At 41.0% G+C, this 24,580-nt stretch overlaps 1 protein-coding gene across 1 annotated transcript in view; it reads left to right on the forward strand.

Moving 5' to 3' along the window:
• The window catches only part of FAM81A (family with sequence similarity 81 member A), an 80,273-nt gene extending 56,246 nt beyond the window's left edge, over positions 1-24,027 (forward strand). Inside the window, exons 5-9 of the mRNA XM_080807695.1 lie at positions 405-534; positions 2,221-2,327; positions 9,376-9,511; positions 11,101-11,296; positions 21,667-24,027. Coding sequence (XP_080663821.1) covers positions 405-534; positions 2,221-2,327; positions 9,376-9,511; positions 11,101-11,296; positions 21,667-21,791 — 694 coding nt within the window. The 3' untranslated portion in view covers positions 21,792-24,027. The remainder of the gene's footprint in view (positions 1-404; positions 535-2,220; positions 2,328-9,375; positions 9,512-11,100; positions 11,297-21,666) is intronic.
• The last annotated feature ends 553 nt before the right edge of the window (positions 24,028-24,580 follow it).

The following is a 24,580-nucleotide window of genomic DNA, read 5'->3' on the forward strand; positions in this document are numbered from 1 at the left end:
CAATACTTTCAAATGTGGTAGAAGTTGCCTCTGAGATCCAAAGAAGACCCAAAGCACTTGAAAGGACGGGGATGGCACCAAAGAGGGACGGGCCATATCTGGCACACTGTATTAGCCTTCGTCATTGGGCTCTCACTGCACATACACTTTCGTACTCGTGAGCATTGTAAAAGCCTTTGCTGCTTGGATGGCTTCATCCCTACTCTTATTAAGCAACATCCCTGTGGTTTAACTTAAAAACCATAATGAGGGCACCTCTCTATACTCCTGTGAATGTCTATGGAAAAGGATGAGTCATAGTACGGTTCCTTGGAGTGGGGTCGTGCATTTTCCAGTGTGTCAAGAAGCTTCAGTGCTTGTTTTTAAACTTTAATAAGAGTTAGCTTTGTTGTTTGCCTGGACAGATGTGACGCCAGCATAGCCAGACTCTCTGCAGAGCACAAAACAACTTACGAGGGGCTCCAGCACTTGAACAAAGAACAGCAAGCTGCCAAACTTATCTTGGAAACAAAAATCAAAGATGCAGAGGGACAGGTATGGCCGATTCCAGGTAGCCTTTTAAAAATAGGTAATTTGTTCTTAGCTGAGAATAACATGGTGTTGAGAAACCAGCCAGGGCGCCCGGAATGTGCTTGTCTTTTCCTTACTTCCTCCCTCTCTCTCACTGCAGTGGCCCTTCATGGGTATGGCAAGCAAAGCACCGAGAGTTTTTGGTAAGGTCCTCCTTGTAAAGATTCTTTCCCCCCATTCCTAAAACAATTAACATATTCCAGAAATTCTAAATTATAGCTCCAAAACCACTTCTTGCATAGGTAAGTGATTGGGCTTTCTTTTATATGCCACATGTCCCAAGTTTGGGTTCAGGAAGTAGTTACTCATGCTGTGTGCTACCTCACCACAGTCCTTCGTGGGAAAGGATTCAGACAAAGCTAGAAGGTAGGCCGGCTGATGAATCTTAGACTATTCCACTTTGAAATCCACAGATCAAGTTCGTTAAACAAAACTCTTGGCTTTTCAGTTTGTTTTTTGGCCACTTAAAAGTTTCCCTTTGCCTTAAAGGGGCCTTGTCTTCTAGGACTTGCCTCATGGTTAAAGAGATCATTCCAGTAAAATGAGGCATCTGGTCAACTTATTGGATTCAAAGTGGTTGTGTCCAAAATGTATTCAAGGAAGATCTAAATCTACTTATGTGAAAAACACAGATTTTATAAAGCCATGAAAAAAAAAAAACCCTACAACAAAACAACAAGTCCAACAATTTTTTTCACAGAATGAGTGAGGACAGAATTATCACATCAAGAAATAAATGCTTAGGAAATACTAAGCTTCCCAGTAGCTATGCCAGTAAAATCCATATAGAAATCTATAAAAAGAGGCATACTTTTCCTTTGTTCTAGTCCAATAAATACTTGTTCCATGAATTTCTAAGTAAGGAACACAGAACATCATGACTTTTGCAGCAACTAAATGCATGTCATATAGGACTAGTTTTATATTAAATTTTAGTAGAAGGACAAGGGAAAGAGGTAGGTCATGAAAAACAGGAGTTGGAGGGATATAATTTACAAAATCTTCTGGAGACTTGAATTGATATGGAGGTAAATCTGGACTTTTTTTTTTTTTTTAAGATTTTATTTATTTATTTGACAGAAATAGAGAGCACAAGTAGGCAGAGCCACAGGCAGAGGGAGAGGGAGAAGCACACTCCCTGCTGAGCAGAGAGCCCAATGCGGGGCTCCATCCCAGGACCCTGGGATCATGACCTGAGCTGAAGGCAGATGCTTAACCGACTGAGCTACCCAGGCACCCTGTAAATCTGGGACCTTAATGGTGTTTGTAAGTGACAAGAGTTCCATTCTCTATGACTAGCAGCCATGTTTGTGGTAGAAATTCCAGGGTAAAAAACAAAACAAAACACTGTATTTTTTTGTCAGCAGATGGACATAGTGGTCCCAGGGAGGAAGTAGGCTTGCTTATCAGAGAACTATAAAGTTAAGTACTCAGAGCCTAATGAATATTTTGGCAGTGCTCCTGGTCCTGATTTTTGATGAGTGTGCATGATAGAAAATGGAAGTGGAAAGACAAGGTGAGCTCCTAAATTAATTGAGTAAATTATATTGAACCTTAATGTCATGGACTAGAATGTAGCTTACTAAATGTTATCTGAGGTTACCTCTGAAAAGATTCGGTGTGATATTACAAGCAAAGCTTCTTTCCCAGATTTCTCAGCTTTTGAACAGAGTGGACTTGTCGATATCAGAGCAAAGCACCAAACTGAAGATGTCCCACAGAGACAGTAACCACCAGCTTCAACTTCTGGATACGAAGTAAGTAGTCAACTAACAGACTTCTTTGGGGGTTGAAGTTCTTGAGAAGCCTATTCCATAGCACAGTTTTTTGCATCTTCACTTTTATTTATTGCACAAAACAAAGTGAAAACAGTCATGAAAGTGAAGAGGAAAAATTTCCTTGTAGCATATTGCCACTTTACATGCATTATTGTTTTTAGCAGTTGGCTTGTAATCTGTCTTGTCATGCAGTAAATATATCTTGAGTGCTGGCCTAGGTGCTGAGCATCCAGAAATTAAGAAGAACAGACTCTGTTCTTATCCTTGTAGAGGATATCCTATCCCATGGAACTTGTAGTCTAGGGAGTGGATGAGCATTCTTCAAATGACTTGAGGGAGTGTAAGCTGTATTATTACTAATGGTGATCATTGCTTTGAAGGAAAGGCACATGGTTGTGATAGGCTGCATAATAGTCCCCAATATCACCATGTCCTAGTCCCTGTGGATATGTTACCTTATCTGGCAAGAAGGGACTTTGCAGATGTGATTAAGGATGTTAGGATGGGTAATTACCCTAGGTTACCAGGGAGACCTGATGTAACCCCCGAGTGTCTGTAAGAGGGAGGCAGGAGGGGCAGAGTCATGAGAGAAGAGCACGGCGTGATGGAGGAAGAGAGGGGGGTGAGGTGCTTTGAAGATAAGGAAGGGACCACAAGCCACAAAACACAGGCAGCTACCAGCTGCTGAAAAAACAGCAAGGCAGTGATTCTCCTGAGAGCTTCCGGAAGGAACCAGCCCTGCTTGCACCTCGACTTTAGTCCAGTGAAACTGATTTGAGACCTCTGACCTCCAGAACTATGAAAGGGTAAGCCACCAAGTTTGTGGTAATTAGTCACCACAGCCACAGGAAGCAACAACAGTGGCACCCTGAGAGTGAGTAACAGAGGCCTGGAGGTGAGGCTTCCTTCCTCAGAAGGCAATGCTTGAAGTAAGAGCTGAAGAATGAATGGAATTCACTAGGTGGAGGGAGGTGAGAACATCTGGGAGGGAGGGGTGCAGCATCCAAGAAGCTGCAGGCTGGCCCACGGTGGCTGGAACAGAGAGGGAGGGGAAGTGGAGCCTGGAGAGGAGGCGGGCCTGTGGCCTAGCCTTGTAGCCACATCCAGGGCCTTGGTGTCTGACTTGAGTGCAATAAGGAGCCGGAGGGTTTGAGGCAGATGGGGTGAGAGAATAAGATTTATATCCTATTTTTTTTTAAAAAATATTTTATTTATTTGACAGAGAGAAATCACAACTAGGCAGAGAGGCAGGCAGAGAGAGAGGAGGAAGCAGGCTCCCTGCAGAGCAGAGAGCCTGATGTGGGGCTCGATCCCAGGACCCTGATCTCATGACCTGAGCCAAAGGCAGAGGCTTTAACCCGCTGAGCCACCCAGGCACCCCTTATATCCTATTTTTAAATGGTCTTGGTGGCAATTGGAGAGTGGATCGGGCCAAAGCAGAGATGGGGACATCAGCTGGAGGCATGGTTGCGGTAGTATAGGTGGGAGAGGTGTGCACTAGGGTGATTGTGACCTAGCCCATTGACACCCTATAATGGGTTATACTTTCCCATTTTGTTACAGTGATGCTTTAAACTGTACTTGCCATGGTGAAACTCATCATCTGCCCTTCTGCTCAGTCACAAAACCATCTTTTCCTATCATGAATTTTCCTGAGCTTGGCATTTTGTGCCAAAGCAGAGCCAGTAGTCACTAAATGTGTGTTTGTATATGTGTGTGTGTATTTGACGTAATATTTATTTTTTAAAGATAATTTCAGTGTAGAACTGTGTTAGAGACGTGGAAATTTTAAATCAATCATCTTCCTGGTTCTTACATCTCATTGTACCATACTTAATGCTGTTTCAGAGTTGTTGCTGAGTTAACAGGAATTCTCTTACGGAAAGCATGTTTCTTTTCCTCTAATTATCTGTATTTATATAATCGTTGAGTTATGTCACCACTTCTCATAGATCCTACATCTTGCCAAGTACAGAAAAAATCTCTTCAATCCTCTTCCTTCCATCACAGAGGAAAAAAATAAACATCTTGGTATTTTTTCCTCTCCAAATTACTTCCTTAGGAGATATTACTAGTCAGCAGACATAAACATCTTTATTTTTCTTCCTACAATTTAAAGTCTGGAAGTCTAGACACAAAAGGCTGTTCACAGGGGAGAGGGGACAAAGCCTGGGGCAGAAGGTCAGATTGGGGACCCAAAAGGTAAACCCCTGGTTGGGTGAACAAGGGAAAAAGCCCATTCCAGGAAGAGAGCCTAAGGAAACTAACCTGTCTAAATCTTGGCTCTGGGTAGAGGGAAAAAGATATTCCTTGAAAATTCAGGACTACAATACAGCCTTTATTTATTTATAATATTTGTTTATTTTTAAAATAAGCTCTACACCAAACAGGGCTTGAATTCACAACCCCGAGATCAAGAGTCATATGCTCTACTGACAGAGCCAACCAGCTGCCCCCACAATACCGCCTTTATGTTGATTTAGAGCTAGAATTCCCATTACCCAAGCAGCTTGAAGAAAACCACAGTAGATAATGTGATCTCAGCATAATCCTGTTTGGCGGTGGCCTGAGATGCATGGTGTAAGCAAATGCAAATACTCAGTGTTCGAGGCTTCCCACAAACAGGTGAAGTTCTAAGGAATACAAGTGTGTAATCGGAAATTGTAAAACAAAGGAAGGAAAAAAGCCACATAAGAGATAGAGTCAGAAGAAACAGGAAAAAGCGGATGCAGACAGACATCTAAATATGGCATATATGGGAACTATTGGATAAAATAAGTGTATGTGTATGTATAGACATTTGTATGTTGTGTATATGTATTGTGAGTACACACACACACACACACACCTTTTGAAAAGTGTGACTAAGGAATGAGAGATTATCAAAAGTGATCATCCAGAATTGAAAACAAACAAAAAGAACTTCTAGAAAATATGATCATTGAAAATAAAAGTTGTAACCTCTGGCCCCGCATGATTAGGGAGCCTGCATTGTGACCCCAGGTGGCCTTGGAGCCCACCCTACAGTACTTTCCAGCTGCGGAACCCAGCCTACAGCCTCACCCAGCAAGTGGAGCCAACTACTCCCACTTATTTTGTTGAGCATTACCTGCAGCCTTGCTCAAGCAGGGAACCCAGCCAATAATTCCTCCCCAAAACAGAACATAGACTGGGGCCTTACCTAACCATGAAGCCCAGACAGTGACTGCCTGATTGCAAAACACAGCTACCAGCCCCACCCACCGTGAGGCACAGCTGCTGTTGGCTCCACCTGACCAGGGAGCCTGGCCAGTAACCTCCCAGCAGCCTGCCTAGTTGTGGAGCATGGCCTGAGGCCCTGTCTGATCATGAAGCCAACTGAACTTGGAGGCTAGCCAGTAGCAACATCTGTCTGGGAGGTATAGCTTGGGATCCCACTGGATCAGGTGCAGTTGCAGAGCTCAGCCTGCAGCCCGTAATCATGGAGTCCAAATAGAAGCACTGCCCAGCCAGGGAACACAGTCCGAGACCTCAGCCGACCAGAGGTCATTGCCCAGTGCAGTTAGTGGCTCTGTTTGATCATGTAGCATAGCCTAGCAGCCCTGCTTAAATGCAGAGCCCAGCTAGTAGGCCCATCTGACTGCAGAGCCCAGCCAGTGTTTCCCCCCACCTCCTGACCTTAGAGCAGAAGCAGAAGCCCTGTCCAACTAGAAACCTAACAGACATGTAGAACTTTCTATCCAACAGTAGCAGAATACAAATTCCTCTTAAGTGCACATAGAATACTCTCTAGGATAGATCATATTTTAGGTCACAAAACCAGTCTTTTCTTTTTTTTTTTTTTAAGATTTTATTTATTTATTTGACAGAAAGAGAGCACAAGCAGGTTGAGCAGCAGGCAGAGGGAAAGGGAGAAGCAGGCTCCCTGCTGAGCAGGGAGCCCGATGCCGACCTTGGTCCCAGGACCCTGGAATCATGACTTGAGCTGAAGGCAGATGCTTAACTGACTGAGTCACCCAGGCGCCCCTGACAAAACAAGTCTTAAATGAATTAAAGAAGATCAAAATCATATCAAGTATCTTTTTTGACTACAATGGCATGAAACTAGAAATCAATAATAGGAGGAAAATTGGAAAATTCACAAATATGTGGAAATCAAACAACACATTTCTGAACAACAGATGGCTCAAAGAAAATCACAAGGGAAATTCAGAAGATCTTGAAATAATTGAAATAATTATGTGATGCAGCCAAAGCACTTTTATGAGGAAAGTTTGCAGTAATAAATGCCTACATTAAGAAAAAGGAAAGATCTTGAATAAACAACTTAAATTTATACCTCAAGGAATTAGAAAAGAAAGAACAAACTAAGAACAAAAATAGCAGGAGGTAAGAAATAATAAAGATTAGGCCAAAATAAATGAAATAGAGCGTAGAAAACAATAGAAAAACAATGGGATGGGGTACCTGGGTGGCTCAGTAGGTTAAGTCTCTGCCTTTGGCTCAGGCCTACTTGTGATCTCTCTCTCTCTGTCAAATAAATAAATAAGATCTTTTAAAAAAAAGAAAAAAAGAAAAACAATGGGAAAAATTAATTAAACTGTTGGATTTTTTTTTTTTTTTTTTTAAAGATACACCACATTGTGGGTGCCTGGGTGGCTTAGTGGGATAAGCCTCTGCCTTTGGCTCAGGTAATGATCTCAGGGTCCTGGGATCGAGCCCTGCATCAGGCTTTCTGCTCAGCAGGGAACCTGCTCTCCACTCCCCCCTGCCTGCCTCTCTGCCTACTTGTGATCTCTCTCTCTCTCTGTCAAATAAATAAAAATAAAATCTTAGAAAAAAAAAAAAAAGATACACCACATTGAAAAATCTTTAGGCAGACTAACCAAGGGGGAAAAAAAAAGAAGACTCAAATAAAATTACAAATGAAAAAGGAGACATTATAACTGATAGCACAGAAATACAAAGGATCATAAGAGACTACCATTAACAATCATATGCCAACAAATTGGATAACTAGAAGAAATGGATAAATTCCTGGAAACATAAAACCTATCAAGACAGAATCAGAAGAAAAAGAAAATCTGAACAGACTAATAACAAGTAAGGAGATTGAATCACGTCCAAAACTTCCCAACAAAGAAAAGCCCAGGATCAGAAGGCTTCAAGGATGAATACTACCAAAATTTAAAGCAGAATTAATACCAATCATTCTCAAACACTTCCAAAAAATTAAAGAGGAGGAAACACTTCTAAACTCATTTTATAAATCCAGCATTACCGTGCTACTAAGGACAGGCCAATATCCCTGATGAACACAGATGTAAAAATTCTCAACAAAATGCTAATGAACCAAATTCAACAGCAAATTAAAAGGATTTTACACCATGATCAAGTGGCATTTATCCCTGGGATGCAAGGATGGTTTGATATAGGCAAATCAATAAATGTGATACACCACATTAACAGAATGAAGGATAAAAAAAATCGTGATTATCTCAATAATGTGGAAAAGGCATTTGACAAAATTTGATATCTTTTTCGTGATAAAGACTTCCAACAAATTGGTTATAGGAAGAATGTATTTTGACATAATAAAGGGCATATATGACAAGCCTATAGATAATCTACTCAGCAGTGAAAAGCTGAAAGCTTCTTCTCTAAAATCAGGAACAAGGTGGGGGTGTTCACTCTCCCCACTCATGTTGAACACAGTACTGGAGGTCCTAGCCAGGGCACTTAGGCAAGAAAAAGGAATAAAAGGCATCCAAATCAGAAAAAGAGAAGTAAAATTATCCCCGTTTACAGATGGTGTGATCTTATATAGAGACACTCTAAAGACCACATCAGAACACTGTCAGAATAATGAATTCATTAAAGTCATGGTGCTCTCTGGCCGGTCTTCATGGTCAGGCAGGGCTGCAAGCTGAGCTTCACAGTTGCATGGGACTGGGGGTTGGCTTTCTGCCCAGATAAGGCCCAGAAGCTTTTTTTATAGTGGCATGGCCCTGGAAGTTGTACCTGCTGCTCTTACATGTGTCCCATTGCCAAAGCTGGTCACATGGCCGCATGTAGCTGCAAGAGAGGCTGGGGACATAGTCTTTGGTCAGCCACACATCTGAGGATTTCTTAATAGGAAAGAAGAGGAAAACAGGTAGAGCAGATAATTAGGGTCTTCTACCACGGTGTCCATTTTATTATTACTGTTATTATTTAAGTCATGTGTTCTTTCCTACTTTTATTCCATTTCATAAAAAATGAATACAAAAGTAATGAAGGGAAGTTAGCAAGCATGGAGTATTATTTGGAAAGGATGAGGACCAGAGGAATGGAGGGTGGTGGTTTTTTGTTTTTTTTTTTACCTTTCAGTTTGCTTTTTGGTTTAAATTAGGAAATATCTCTATGGGGGGGCGCCTGGGTGGCTCAGTGGGTTAAAGCCTCTGCCTTCGGCTCAGGTCATGATCTCAGGGTCCTGAGATCGAGCCCTGCATCGGGCTCTCTGCTCAGCAGGGAGCCTGCTTCCTCCTCTCTCTCTGCCTGCCTCTCTGCCTACCTGTGATCTCCATCTGTCAAATAAATAAATAAAATCTTTTATAAAAAAAAAAAAAGAAAAAGAAATATCTCTATGGGGCAAGAGCAATTTGGAGAACATTCTAGAGGAAGGCAGTCAGGCTCTAGTCCTGGGAGAGAACAGGGAGAAGGAGGGAAAGAGGAGGCTGGAAGTATGTCTTCTGAGCCAAGAGCACCAGGCACCTTGGGAAGGCAGAGATGAGCACCTGGCGTGGCTGTGTGTCACTTTGACACCTTCACACCCTCCCCATCAGGTCTTCAGCAGTAGGAAGTATTATCAGGTGCTTGTCTGTTGTATCCTCCTTCCCTGCCCCCCACCCCTACCCCCAATTTAGTGCTAAGTTCTAAAGGGAAGGTAAGCTTGTAATTCTGAGGGAGCCAAGGTTCATGCTGACATACTTATGAGAAATGAGACTGAAGTTGTGTGTTGTAATTTTATGGTTGTTTTATGTCTAACTTGCTGATTTTCTTATTTTAGATTTAAAGGTACGATTGAGGAACTCAGTAATGAGATTTTATCAGCACGGAATTGGTTGCAACAGGAACAAGAACGGATAGAGAAAGAACTTTTACAGAAAATTGATCAGCTTTCCTTGGTCGTTAAGGAAAACAGTGTAGGTATTGATATATGGCATAATATAGTAAAGTTATTCAGCAGAGACCTGCAATGTTCATGAATAATCCCTACCAACTTAGCATTGATTGATTTAGCACCACACTAAGCTGCTCAGTTGTTTCTTGCCTTAGAGTCCTTTCTTTTTCTATGTTTGTTATAAAGAGAGCACTTGGGCTTGTTTTGGTTAATAAAGGCAAAGTAGAAAATTTCAGCACTTTCAGCTAAGGTGAATTTAAGTCAAGACCTTCATGAACCAAATTGACCATCTGCATTTCTAAGTAAAACTAACTACAAACTTCATTCTACTTTGGTTGAATTTCATCATCTGGAAAACACAGTGTCAACTAGGTTTCTCCCGCTCAGCCCCTCTGTCACACTATAACCACCGGATGCAGAGTCATGGACAGCGTGTCAACAAAATCTACCCTTTTCCCCCTCCATTTTCCTTCTATTTTTACCCCACTCTCCCAGAGAATGAAGGCTTGCAGAACTGCTCAAAAACCGTCAGGAAATCCTTGCTTGTAGAGTATTCAAAACCAATAAGCTCTGAAACTGGTATTTGGCAGCAAATATTTTTTTGGTTTGGTGATTTAGCCTGACCATCTTCCTCTCCCTCCTCTTTTCTTGCACTGCTTCCTCCTATTGGACTTTGATGAAGCGGAAGCATCTGGAGCAATTTCCATGTCTGACTCTGCTGTTTCTCAGGGCTGAGCTGCTCTCCAAGCAGACTGCATTGTACAAAATCAAGAGGGCTAGGTCATGCAGTAGTCCACTTAAAGCTCTGTTTATAGTCTTGACCTCCAAAGCTTACCCACAGATGCAGATTCCCATAAAAACCAGGCATGTTGGAAAGAAAAGAAAATTTTTAATATTTCAAATATTTCTTTAAGTGTTTTCCCATATATTATCAGATCTACTGGTTGATTTACTTAGATTCATACTACTACATTTTTGGGTTTCTGTGGTCTTTGGATAACTGTTTATTTTTACATGTGGATTGGTTAATAACTAACAGTAAACCCCAGGATAATAGTAGCTTTAATAAGATAGCATCGTATTTCTCTTTCACATAAAAGCTATCTGGGGATAGGGAATGCAGGACTGATGTGGTAGCTTATCATTCCTCGACAACTCATGATTCTTCTGGCTCAACTCTGCCAATTCTAGAGAGTGACCCTTGTTCTCATAGTTCAGTGTCGCCACTAGTGCTCCAGCCATTACGTCTGAATTCCAGGAACAGAAGGAAGCCAAAAGGGGCAAGGATAGGCCTCAGCTGCCTTTTAGCTTTTCCTAGAAGCTGCCACACACCCTTCTACTTACATCTCACTGGCCAGAACTTCATCTTTATGGCCAAACTAAACTCAGGAGACAGCAGAAAATGTAGTCTTAATTCTGGATGAGCTTACAACCAGCTGAAAATCAGGGATCTGTTAAGGAAATAGGAGAGTGGATGGTTGAGCAAGCAACAAGCCACCTTTGTGATCCTCTTCCCTGCAGATTATTGTTAAATGATACTATGACTGATGCAGGTACAGGATAGACTTTCCTTTTGGAATAACCAGGTGCAATTCTTCTCATGGATCTCAGGGAGCCAGCGAAAGAGACATGGAGAAGAAGCTCAGCCAGATGTCAGCCAGACTTGACAAAATAGAAGAAAGTCAGAAGAAGAATATGGAAGTGCAGAGAACAAAACAGGAAGAGGAGAAAGTGCATGGGCGCATCAGCAAGCTGGAGTTACAGATGAATGAGGACATGAAGGAAATGAAAGCAGAAGTTGATGCTGGTAGGCCAAAAAGCAGATGGCTCTCATAGGCTATTTTCTTTTCTTTTCTCTCCTTTTTAAAAATTGTTAGTCTTCATTCTTTTTTTAAAATGTTTTTTATTTAGATTCAATTAGTTAACATATGATATATTATTAGTTTTAGAGATAGAGGTCAGTGATTCATCATTTTTCTATAATATCCAGTGCTTATTACATCACATGTCCTCCTTAGTGTCCATCATCCAGTTACCCCATCCTCCAACCCCCCCCCCTGCCCCCTCCAGCAACCCTGTTTGTTTCCGATGATTAAGAATCTCTTATGGTTGGTCTCCCTCTCTGATTTCATCTTATTTTATTTTTTCTTTTTTTCCCCATGTTCATCTGTTTTGAGATGAGTGAGATCATATCAGTGAGATCCACGTATCAGTGAGATCATATGATAATTGTCTTTCTCTGATTGACTTATTTTGCTTGGAATAATACCCTCTAATTCCATCCATATCATTGAAAATGGCAAGATTTCATTTTTTTGATGGCTGAGCAGTATTCTATTGTATGTGTGTGTGTATATATATATATATATATATATATATATATATATATATATATCTTCTTTATCCATTCATCTGTCAGTGGACATTTGGGCTCTTTCCATAGTTTGGCTATTGTGGACATTGCTGCTATAAACATTGGGGTACACGTGCCCCTTCGGATCACTACATTTGTATCTTTGGAGTAAATACCCATTAGTGCGATTGCTGAGTCATAGGTAGCTCTATTTTCAACTTTTTGAGGAACCTCCATACTGTTTTCCAAAGTAGCTGCACCAGCTTGCATTCCCACCAACAGTGTAGGAGGGTTCCCCTTTCTCCGCATTCTCACCAATACCTGTTGTTTCCTGACTGGTTAATTTGAGCCATTCTGACTGGTATGAGGTGGTATCTCACTGTGGTTTTGATTTGTATTTCCCTGATGCTGAGTGATATGGAGCACTTTTTCATGAGTCTGTTGGCCATTTGGATGTCTTCTTTGCAGAAATGTCTGTTCGTGTCTTCTCCCCATTTCTTGATTAAATTATTGTTCTTTGGGTGTTGAGTTTGATAAATTCTTTATAGCTTTTGTATAGTAGCCCTTCATCTGATAAGTCATTTGAAAATGTCTTCTCCCATTCTGTTGGTTGTCTTTTGGTTTTGTTGACTGTTTCCTTTGCTGTGTAAAAGCTTTTGATCTTGATGAAGTCCCAACAGTTCATTTTTGCCCTTGCTTCCCTTGCCTTTGGCGATGTTTCTAGGAAGAAGTTGCTGCAGCTGAGGTCAAAGAGGTTACTGCCTGTGTTCTCCTCGAGGATTTTCTTGGATTCCTGTCTCACATTGAGGTCTTTCATCCATTTTTAGTCTGTTTTTATGTGGTGTAAGGAAAATGGCCCAGCTTCATTCTTCTGCATGTGGTTGTCCAGTTTTTCCAAAACCGTTTATTGAAGAGACTCTTTTTTCCATTGGGTATTCTTTCCTGCTTTGTTGAAGATTAGTTGACCATAGAGTTGAGGGCCCATTTCTGGGCTCTTTATTCTGTTCTATTGATCTATGTGTCTGTTTTTGTGCCAGTACCATACTGTCTTGATGATGACGGCTTTGTAATAGAGCTTGAAGTCTGGAATGGTGATGCCACCAGTTTGGGAGTTTTTGGTTTTATTGTTTTTTTCAACATTCCTTAGGCTATTCAGGGTCTTTTCTGGTTCCATATGAATTTTAGGATAATTTGTTCCAGCTCAAAAAAATTGATGGTATTTTGATAGGGATTGCACCGAATCTATAGATTGCTCTGGGTAACAGACATTTTAGCAATATTTGTTCTTCCAATCCATGAGCATGGAACATTTTTCCATTTCTTTATGGTCTTTCTCAATTTCTTTCATGAGTGCTCTATAATTTTCTGAGTACCGGTCCTTTGAGTCTTTGGTTAGGTTTATTTCTACATATCTTAGGGTTTGGGTGCAATTGTAAATGGGATCTACTCCTTAATTTCTCTTTCTTCTGTCTCATTGTTAGTGTATAGAAATGCAACTGATTTCTGTGCATTGATTTTATATCCTACCACTTTGCTGAATTCCTGTATGAGTTCTAGCAATTTTGGGATGGAGTCTTTTGAGTTTTCCACATATAGTATCACATCATCTGCCAAGAGTGAGAGTTGGACTTCTTTGCTGATTCAGATGCCATTTATCTTTTCTGTTGTCTGATTGCTGAGGCTAGGACTTCTAATACTGTGTTGAACAACAGTGGTGATAGTGAATATCCCTGCTGTGTTTCTGACCTTAGGGGAAAACCTCTCAGTATTTTCTTCATTGAGAGTGATATTCACTGTAGGCTTTTTTTATATGGCTTTTATGATATTGAAATAAGTTTCCTCTATCCCTGCACTGTGGAGAATTTTAATCAAGAAAGAATGCTGTACTTTGTCAAATGCTTTTTCTACATCTATTAAGAGGATCATTTCTTTTTTTCTTTCCTTCTTTTTCATTTCTTTCTTTTCATTTCTTTCTTTTATTGATATTGTGTATCACATTGATTGATTTGGGGATGTTGAACGACCCTTGCAGCCCAGGAATAAATCCCACTTGGTTGTGGTGAATAATCCTTTTAATGTACTGTTGGATCCTATTGGCTAGTATCTTGGTGAGAATTTTTGCATCAGTATTCCTCAGAGATATTGATCTGTAATTCTTCTTTTTGGTGCTGTCTTTGGTTTTGGGATCAAGGTAATAATGCTGGCCTCATAGAAAGAGTTTGGAAGTTTTCCTTCCATTTCTATGTTTTCAAACAGCTTCAGAACAATAGGTATTAATTCTTCTTTAAATGTTTAGTAGAATTCCCTTGGGCAGCCATCTGGCCCTGGGCTGTTGTTTGTTGGGAGATTTTTGATTATAGCTTCAATTTCCTTGCTGGTTATGGGTCTGTTCAGGTTTTCTATTTCTTCCTGTTCACTTTTGGTTGTTTATATGTCTCTAGGAATACATCCATTTCTTCCAGATTGTCTAATTTGTTGGCATATAGTTGCTCATAATATGTTCTTATAATTGTATTTCTTCAGTGTTGGTTGTGATCTCTCCTCTTTCATTCATGATTTTATTTACTTGGGTCTTGTCTCTTTTCTTTTTATTTTTTTTTATTTTTTTTTTTTTTAAAGATTTTTTATTTATTTATTTGTCAGAGAGAGAGAGAGAGTGAGCACAGGCAGACAGAGTGGCAGAGGGAGAAGCAGGCTCCCTGCAGAGCAAGGAGCCCGATGTGGGACTCGATCCCAGGACGCTGGGATCATGACCTGAGCCGAAGGCAGCCGCTTAACCAACTGAGCCACCCAGGCGTCCCCTCTTTTCTTTTTAGTAAGTCTAACAGGGGGTTATCAATCTTATTCTTTCAAAGAACCAGCCCCTCATTTCATTGATCTGTTCTACTCTTTTTTTGGTTTCTATTTCATTGATTTCTGCTCTAATCTTTATTAATTCTTTTCTCCTGCTGGGTTTAGGTTTTATTTACTGTTCTTTCTCCAGCTCTTTTAGGTGTAAGATTAACTTGTGTATTTGAGATCTTTCTTGTTTCTTGAGAAAGGCTTATATTGCCATATACTTCCCTCTTACAACCACCTTTGCTGCATCCCAAAGGTTTTGAACAGTTGTTTTCATTTTCATTTGTTTCCATGAATTTTTTCAATTCTTCTTTAATTTCCTGGTTGACCCATTCATTCTTCAGTAGGATGCTCTTTAGCCTCCATGTATTTGAGTTCTTTCCAACTTTCCTCTTGTGGTTGAGTTCCAGTTTCAAAGCACTGTGGTCCAAAAATATGCAGGGAATAATCCCAGTCTTTTGGTACCAGTTGAGACCTCATTTGTGACCCAGGATCTGATCTATTCTGGAGAATGTTTCATGTGCACTCGAGAAGAATGTATATTCTGTTGCTTTACGGTAGAATGCTCTGAATATATCTGTGAAGTCCATCTGGTCCAGTGTGTTATTCTGTTGTTTCCCTGTTGCTCGTCTGCTTCGATGATTTGTTCATTGCAGTGAATGGGGTGTTAAAGTCCCCTACTATTACTGTATTATTATCTATGTGTATCTTTAATTTTGTTATTAATTGGTTTATGTAACTGGCTGCCCCCATGTTAGGGGCATAAATATTTACAATTATTAGATCTTGTTGTTGGATAGACGCTTAAATTATGACATAGTGTCTCCCCTCATCTTTTATTACAGTCTTCAGTTCAAAATCTAATTTGTCTGGGGACGCCTGGGTGGCTCAGTTGGTTACGTGGCTGGCTTCAGCTCAGGTCATGATCTCAGGGTCCTGGCATTGAGTCCTGCGTTGGGCTTATTGCTCAGTGGAGAGCCTGCTTCTTCTGCCTGCCTCTCCCCCTGCTTGTGCTCTCTCTGTCTTTCTCTCTCTCTCTCTCTGACAAATAAATAAATAAATAAGATCTTTAGGAAAAAAAAAATCTAATTTGTCTGGTATAAGGATTGCCTTTTTTATTTCTATTTTTTATATTTTAGTTCTTTTATTTGTTCAGAAAGGGATTCTCTAGTGTCTTCTTTGCTTTTTTTAAACTAGTATCTTTATAATAGTTATTCTGAACTCTATTTCTGACATCTTACTTATATCCATAATAATTAGATCCCTGGCAGTCAGTACTGCCTCTTGTTCTCTTTTTTGAGATGAGTGTTTCCATCTTGTTGTTCTGTGCAGAGATGAACAGATGAACATAAGAAAAAAAATACTAAAATGGCAACAACAACCCTAGAGAAATATACACTAAACAAATGAGAAGAGACCCAAAACTGAAAAGAAGAAAATTTTTTAAAAGGATATAATCAGACAGGTGAACAGAACAGAGCCCTATACGATATCCTGAGTGTATTTTGGTTGGTTTATTAGAAGAAACTACATCCCAAACTTGTAAAGAAAGAAGAACTTATATACTTACAAAAATAAGATTAAATACATTTAAAGGAAGAATGTAATTGTAAAGATGAAAATGCAGAAAGACTTTAACAACAAAAAAAAAAAAGAAAGAAAGAAAGAGAGAGAGAATATGATCAGTCAGTGAAGAGAACAGAGCCATACACTAGATTCTGGGTATATTTTGGTCTGTCTGTTAGAAGAAACTGCATCCCAAAATTGTAAAGAAAGAAAGAAAAAAATATATATATATATGTATATATATACAAACAAAAATAAAAATTAAATACAATGAAAGGATAAAATATAACTGTAAAAATGAAAATAAAAAAGATTTTAAAAAATGAGTTGATGAAATAAGAAATTGGTAGGGAGTGCCTAGGTGGCTCAGTTGGTTAGTGTCTGCCTTCGATTCAGGTTGTGATTCCAGAGTCCTGGGATTGAGTTCCACATTGGCCTCCTTGCTCAGCATGGAGCCTGCTTCTCCCTCTGCCTGCCGCCACCCCTTCCCCATTTGTGCTTGCTCTCTCTGACAAACAAATAAATAAAATCCTTTAAAAAATAAGAAATTAATTGAAAAAGAGAAAAAAATTAATATTGAGAGACTAAAGAATCGTGAAAAAATAATGAATTCTCTATGCTATATTCTCCTAGCACTGGAGTTTTGCAATTCTCTATGATATGTAAACTTGGTTTTACCCAGATGTTCCTGCTGAACTTCTGGGGGAGGGGCCTGTTGTGCTGATTCTCAGGTGTCTTTGTACCACCCTTGCCAGGGGGCCAGGCTAAGTAATCTGCTCCTGTTTACTCTCTATGGCTTTTGTTTCCTGAAGGCTTTCATCCTTTAGAGGATGAGAATGAAAATGGCGGCCTCCCAATCTCCCGCCCTGTAACCAGAAGCTCAGGGCCCCACTCCTCAGTGGGCCCTCAGGGAAAAGCAGTCAGTCACTCCCCTCTCACTGGTCTCCATCTGCTCTTTGTGCTTACCCAGCCTGTGACTGAGCGTTTCTGTCTCAGGCACATGACCCCATTTCCAGTCTCCAAGCCCTGCAAACTCTTGTGGGATGCACCCGCACTGCTTCTCCCAGTGAAGGAAGACGGGTCTCACCTCTATTTGCTGCTTCCTGAGCCTGTGCTTGGAGAGCGGTTGCCCAACTATGCCACGGTTCATGGTTTATGGCAACCCTGAGCTGGGAGCCCATTCCTGGGCTTCCTGATTCCAGCCAGCTTCCCTGCTCTGATGCCTGGGAGCTCTGCCACTCTCGGGCTCTCCTGGTCTTCTGTGACCCCGGGGGATCCTGAGACCACAGTGCCACACCTAGGATCCCATCCCACTTCCCCTTCTGAGTGCTTTTCAGGCAGGGATGTCCCTCTCCGGAGCAGACTTCTAAAAGTTCCTATTTTGTGCTCCACTGCTATATCACTTGCCGGTAGTTGGCTGACAGAGGCTCCCAACCCCCGCAGTTATCTTCCCACATATTGCCTTGGATTCATTTCTCTGCACCTCCTACCTTGCAGAAAGTGGTCCCTTTTCTATTTGTAGAGTTGCAGGTATTCTTTTCTTAGCTCTCTGGTTGAGTTCACAGGTGTTCAGAATGTTTTGATAGCTATCTAGCTGAATTCCTAGGACCAGACGAAACTATGGTCTCTTACTCCTCTACCATCTTGGACTCCTGCTCATGGGTTATTTTCAGTGGAATCTGAAAACCAGGTAATGAGCGTCCCCCTCAACTCCCTGTGATCCCAGCTAACAGTAATCACAGTGAAATTGATGAAGTTCTAGAACCTGGGTGAGGTTCGGTGGGCTGAGGTCCGGAGCCGATGACCAAGAAAGAATTCTTGAGACATCTTTGGTGCAAAATGGTGGTTTATTAAAGCACGGGGACAGGACCCGTGGGCAGGAAGAGCTGCTGCTGCCCTGGGTTGTGAGGGATGGCAGGTTATGTACCCTGCGGTTGGGGGAAGGTGAGGGAAATGGAGGTTTGAACGGAGCTTTCATATGTTAAAGGAGGCCTCCGAGGTGCAGGGATACCGGAGGCTTGATCAATGCTGTCTTTTGGCGAGCCATTAACATCAAGATGGTTGGGAGATTCCTGGTGAAATGTCACAATCCTGCTATCAAGCTGTCTTTGTTAGTGAGAAACTTATCTTCACTTACATTTCCTTCTACCCCAGCCTCCTTCAGTTTTGTTTATGGAGGGGAGGGTGACATTAAGGCTTGAGGAACTGAGTCATTTGCCTCTGGAAATTGTGCTATTGATAATGTAACTTCTTTGTTCATAGATCTCTAGGACATTTGTAAACCAAGGGAGACTCCTGTCTTGCAGGATTGTGAGTTAACTATTTGTTTTGGCAGTCAGGGGTGCCTGAGGAATGCCACACACATCACCGAGGGGAGCGGATGGAGAGGGGGTGCAAGGTGCCAGCTTTTGCTTTGTCCTCAGCCAGCCTCCGGCTCCCTCATCAAAATGTCCTTAGGTGATTTTCTAAGTAGCTGTGCTGTATTGAATTAAAGCGTTGTTTCAGCTCTAAATACATAGAAAGCCACCACGAGGGACGGGCACACAAATGAACATTGCTCAGTTTGCAGCTGATGTGCACTTTCTTTCGTGCCATCTGCAGGTTCGTTTCTGTTCATCGCCACAATCATTATGTCTCAGAAATGAACCTCTATCTTGACGTGGCTTTTGAAGGCTTAATGTGGGCAGTATGCTACCATGGCAGCGAATGATTTTCCTCCTCTCCAAAGTCAACAGGGCCCATTCATTCACATTTGTTTAGAAGAAAGTTGTAAAGCTGATTTCCAGGTCTCTAGTACTGTTGCATATAAAGGACTGGTTAGACTGACTTACACTGTGAGCTTAGGAATATAGTCCTGGAACCAGTACGTGGAAGTTACTTGAAGACATGTTCTAACTCAGCATGAGGCAGGAGTATCCTCAGGTAATGGGTCCTAAAAAGGCACTGGTGGCCTTGTGAGCCTGAGAGCTCTTTGTGACTGAACGTGTTCAAGTGGAAGCTGGTTGGTTATGGTTGGGAAAGACAAGATAGTCTTACAGTGTGACGAGGGGCGCTGCGTTATCTCCTAGCTCCTTCCAGTTCTAAGATTCCATAATTTTCTTCTGCAGAATCTACTTTGGCCCACATGGAAATAAACGTAGTTCATTATCCCAAGAATAGTTTTGTTGTCACTACCAAAAGTTTATTATTTTATTTTAAGTAGAAGTCACAGAGGTACCTGGGTGGCTCAGTCGGTTAAACATCTACCTTCCACTCAGGTCATAATCTCAGCGTCCTGGGATCAAGCCCTGCATCAGAATCCCTGCACAGTGGGGAGCCTGCTGCTCCCCCTGCTTGCACACCCTCTCTCTCTGACAAATGAATAAGTAAAATCTTTATTTATTTATTTATTTATTTATTTGTTAGAGAGAGAGAGAGAGCGAGCACAGGCAGACAGAGTGGTAGGCAGAGGCAGAGGGAGAAGCAGGCTCCCCGCGGAGCAAAGAGCCCGATGTGGGACTTGATCCCAGGATGCTGGGATCATGACCTGAGCCGAAGGCAGCCGCTTAACCAACTGAGCCACCCAGGCGTCCCATGAATAAGTAAAATCTTAAAAAAAAAAAATAAGTAGAAGTCACAGCTCAATTTATTCGTTGAAGAACTTGTGAAGATAAAAATGAATTTTTTTCTTTGTCTTTGGGGCTATTAGAATATGGTATGTGAATATTTCATCAGTGATTAACTTCACATCATTCCTTGGTGGGGGGGGGGGTTGTTCCCTTCTATTCAACATGCCATTGAGGTGGTTAACATTCACCTAATAAGAAGGGCAGATGAACTTTTTAAAAATAAAAAGATTTACTTTTTCCTACTTCAAAAACAATATATTTCTTGTTTTCTTAATAGAAAATAAGAAAGCACAAAATATTTTTTGAAACCCTCATAACTTATCTCACCCAGGGGTCATGTTTATATATGTCATTTTATACATATATGTGCTTTTTCAAGTAAAAGCTCATGTCATACATGCTGATTTTTCACCTACTCTTTTACATGTTGTATCTTTCTATTCAATAAGAATGTTATTTTTAATAAGTAATATTTATTCCTTATATGACATGAATTGTCAATAGAGAATATTTTCTGAGAGAAAATTCTTCCTTTCCTCCTAAAGATTTATTTATTTTTGGAGAGAGAGAGAGAGCATGAGACCATGAGTGGGAGGGGCTGAGGGAGAGACTCAGTGCTGAGCATGGAGCCCGACACAGGGCTTGAGCCCAAGACCCTGAGATCATGACCTGAGCTGAAATCTAGAGTTGGACCCTCAACCAACCAACTGAGCTACCCAGGTGCCCCTGAGAGAAAATTCTAAATTTACTAATGAAGATGAGACCTTTTAAACATGTATTTTAAAAACCCATAGAAATACAGAATAATATGAAATACTTTTTGGGTGGGGAATTTTTTTCTTTTGTTTTGCTTTTTACTTTGAAATTTTATTTATTTATTTATTTATTTATTTATTTATTTATATTTTGAAATTATTTCAAATTTAGAAAAACTGTAAGAATAGTCCAAAAACTATTCATCTTTCATAGAGACTAACCAATTGTTAACATTTTGGAAATTTTCTTTATCTCATTGGGTGATGGGAGTGTGTGTGTGGGTGTGTGTGCATGTGTGTATGTGTGTAAATACAATTTTTTTCCCTAGGTCATTTGGGAATAAGTTGCAGAAGTTACGATGCCTTTTTGCTCCTTTATTATTTCAATCTATATACCCTTAGGACAGGGCCATTCTCTTAAATAACTATAGTCCAGTGAAATATTGATGAAAATTTTTTCAATATTCAACTTTCACTGTTGTTTCCATTATAGCAGACCTTCCCTGGTCTAGGTTCTATTCCAGAATCATACAGCATAGACAATTGTCATATTTCTTTATTTAGTGTATTTTAATATGGATCTGTTCCTCGGTGATGTTACATCATTAAAGAATCCAGGCCAAAAAAGAATCCAGGCCAGTATTTTGTGGGATGTCAGTTTGGGCCTGTTTGCTTCCTCTTAATTAGTTTCAGGTAGTGCATTTTGACAGAAATGCCACAGAAGCAGGGTGTCCCTCACTTATCAGAGAACCTTATCAGGGGTACGTGATGTTGGTTTCTCCTGGTATTGGTGAAGTTAGCTTCGATCCCTTGGTTAAAGCAGTACCTGCCAGATTTCTCCATTGTAATAGTTCCCTCCCCACTCTGTAATTAGAAAGCAATCTGTAGGGAGATACTATATACTGTGTAACTATCTGTCCCCTCTCAAACTTTTACTCCAGTAGTCTTAGCATCTATTGATAATTTTTGCCCAAATGAGCTATCACTATATGCTGTAAAATTTGACACAACATTGTTTTTTAATATTAACTCTTACAAAATTTTCCTATTCTTAAAGGGTTTACAGCCATCTATGAAAGCATAGGATCCCTCAGGCAAGTTCTTGAAGCCAAGATGAAGTTGGACAAGGACCAGCTGCAGAAGCAAATCCAGCAGATGCAGAAGCCAGAGCCCCCCATGTGAGGGGAGCCGGGACAAGGACCTCAGAAGTGGTTTTGCTGGTGGGGCAAGAGCCAGGTGCCGCCGTGGCCAGGCGGTCACTGCCTTCAGGAGTGTTCTATTCATGGCGTGCATGTGCCAAGCAATGTGTTTTCATGGGTCTAAATGTTTACCTTAAGTCTCGAAAACACTTCCTTTAAAAGTATTAAGTACAATTTTTGCCACTCTATTCCATTTCTCTAAATTCAATGGAATATCCTCCCGGCCCCTAGATTTGGAAAGGCTTTTGTCCCCCTTCATTTTATGAATGAAAAGACTTAACGACTTTCCTTCAATGCTTGACGCTCTAGCCAAGACTTTACTATTTTGAAAAATGTCATGGTGATTTTTTTTTAATTAAGAAACTAATGAATTGTCACAGGAATGTTAGCTCCTCACCCTAAATTAAGAGAATGTCCTGGTAGATTAGAATTCAACCCTTTAGTCCATATTTGGATTTTATTAATGTTATCTGTGCATTTCTTACATGGTTTCCTTCTTGTAAATCTTCTGTCTTTTGTAGGGAGAAGGGATTTAACTTTTGGAGAACCACCCCCCACCCCCACCACCATTTATGTAATGAAAATAGCTTAAAGATTGATAACTGCCATATACATTGCAAATTAAAATGGAAACTTAAGACAATTATCTAGCTAATACAAGGCACAATATCCACATCGACCACCTACTTATACCAGGTTTTAGTATTGAAAACTTTTTTCAATTATCTACAGCCTGTATAGTGATAGCCATATATTTAGTAATGGAATGGTGGTTAATAGTCTGTTTATTGCACAATTAATTGTTAATCATAATAGGATGTGAGAATTTTTCAGGCTTTATGATCTCCTCTAAATGTTTCCAAAATTGGCACAAAGTGCTAACTAAGGTTTATATATACTTCTTGTAACTGTATCCTGTGCCTTGGTTTTACCACGTCAATGCACTGTATCCTCTAAAAGTTTTACGGACAAAATAGAAGGCATGATAATACATCAGAATTATGATGTAAAAATGGGATCCTATGTAATTTTTAAATGTTCTAAAAATTTTATCACTATTAAGACATTAGTCATTCAGTATTATTAATGAAATAGAAATTCATACTTTTGTATGGACAGAGAATCAAATTGATATTGCATTTATAACACTGTCAAGAAACTTTCATTTTGAGCAGCTTTGTAGATGATGGGTGTTTTCTTTTCAATCGCCATATTTGATTAGTCATTGAAAATTGGCGCCAGTGAAATTGTTCACATGTGTTCGTACAAACCAATGGTGAGACACACACTGTTCTAAACTGTGAGGGTGCCCAGGAAAAAGAAAACAATTCTTTAAAAAATTTTTTTAAAAATTGTTATTGTTTGCCAAGGACTCAGGAAAATTAAAGTATTTTCTATTTTTAGGATAAATCATAAATGAAACATGTAACTGGCTATTACTGTTTACCCATATAAAATATGCTGCTAAAGTAATAGTATTTTACAACTTCAGTGGCTGGACAAAAATTCTTTTAAAATTTGGACCTGAGAAATCCTATAAGGAATCTGTCATCCAACACGTAGTTCCTTAATTTTGTCACAAATCTTTGCATCTTTATATAGGAAGATGATTTCCACTTAACAGTGAAAAAACAAAGGGGAATGCTCTTTTGCAATCAGAAAGTGAATTTCTTTTTGTGACAGAGTAAGCACATCTGGTACCGTTTTCCCTGTTGAAGCACAAGCCACAGCGCCGAGCGTTACGCCACCTCCAGCGTCTCTCTCTTCCGTGGTCTCTAGAGGAGGAAGGGTCCACACGTGGGCCGCCTGGGGAGAGGGGGCCGGGGGCCAGCTGGCCTCAGGTGGAGGGCTGACGTATGCAGGTGACGGCTGGCTGTCCGCTGAGATTGCTCAGGTGCTCCCGATGCTGCTCACCTCCTGTCAGGAGCTCCAGCAGGGCTTCTCCAGCCTGGCAACGTGCTGGAATGCCCCAGGGAGCTCGCAGAGCTACTGATGCCCGGGCTGCCCCCTCAGCCGGCGAGCCGCAACCTCTGGGAGGCGGAACACAGGCATCTGTAGGCATCCAAGGCCCTCGGGGGATTCACTGAGGGGGATTCCACTGCGGCTGGAAGGCACTGAGCCACAGTGGACTCTTAGGACCAAAGCCTAAACGACGATCAGCTTCCGTGTTCTTCCCTTCACCAGAAATTTGCAATAAAAAAAGTAAAATTTCCAAATCCACACAGTGTACGATTTTTAAATTCGAAAGTATTTGAGTGTGAGGCAACCTACTGGGAACTGGAAGGTCACGGGGAGCTGCTCCGTCTGGGGGTCTCCAAGGCTGCGGTGCCTCCTCACCTCTGGGCTCCTGCCAGCTGGCAGTTGCTAGGGTGTGCTGTGCACCTGTGCTGCGGTGTGTGTTCACTCATTTCATTGTAGCAGCAAGTACTGTTCGCTCCCCTGTTTTGCAGATGAGAAAAATGGGCCACCTAAAGGTTGGGCAACTTGCCCCAAATCCTGCAGCTAATACATGGGATCCAGGATTCACACCAGGCAGCCTACTTCCACAGTCCGGGCATCTAACCGGTACACCACTATCCTACCTCTAAAGATACATCCTTACTTCCGGCATAACTCACTCGCCAGGCCACCACCTGCAGCCCTGTCTCTACGGGACCTTACAGCTCCACCATCAGAGCCCCTTTGCTCTTTAATGTCCCAGTTCCAAACACCTACGAGAGACACCTCAGTAGCTTCCCTTGGGTCAGAAGACCTCTGGTCTATTGTTGGGGC

This window comes from Martes martes, assembly GCF_963455335.1.
Source record: "Martes martes genome assembly, chromosome: 7".
Lineage (NCBI taxonomy): Eukaryota > Metazoa > Chordata > Mammalia > Carnivora > Mustelidae > Martes > Martes martes.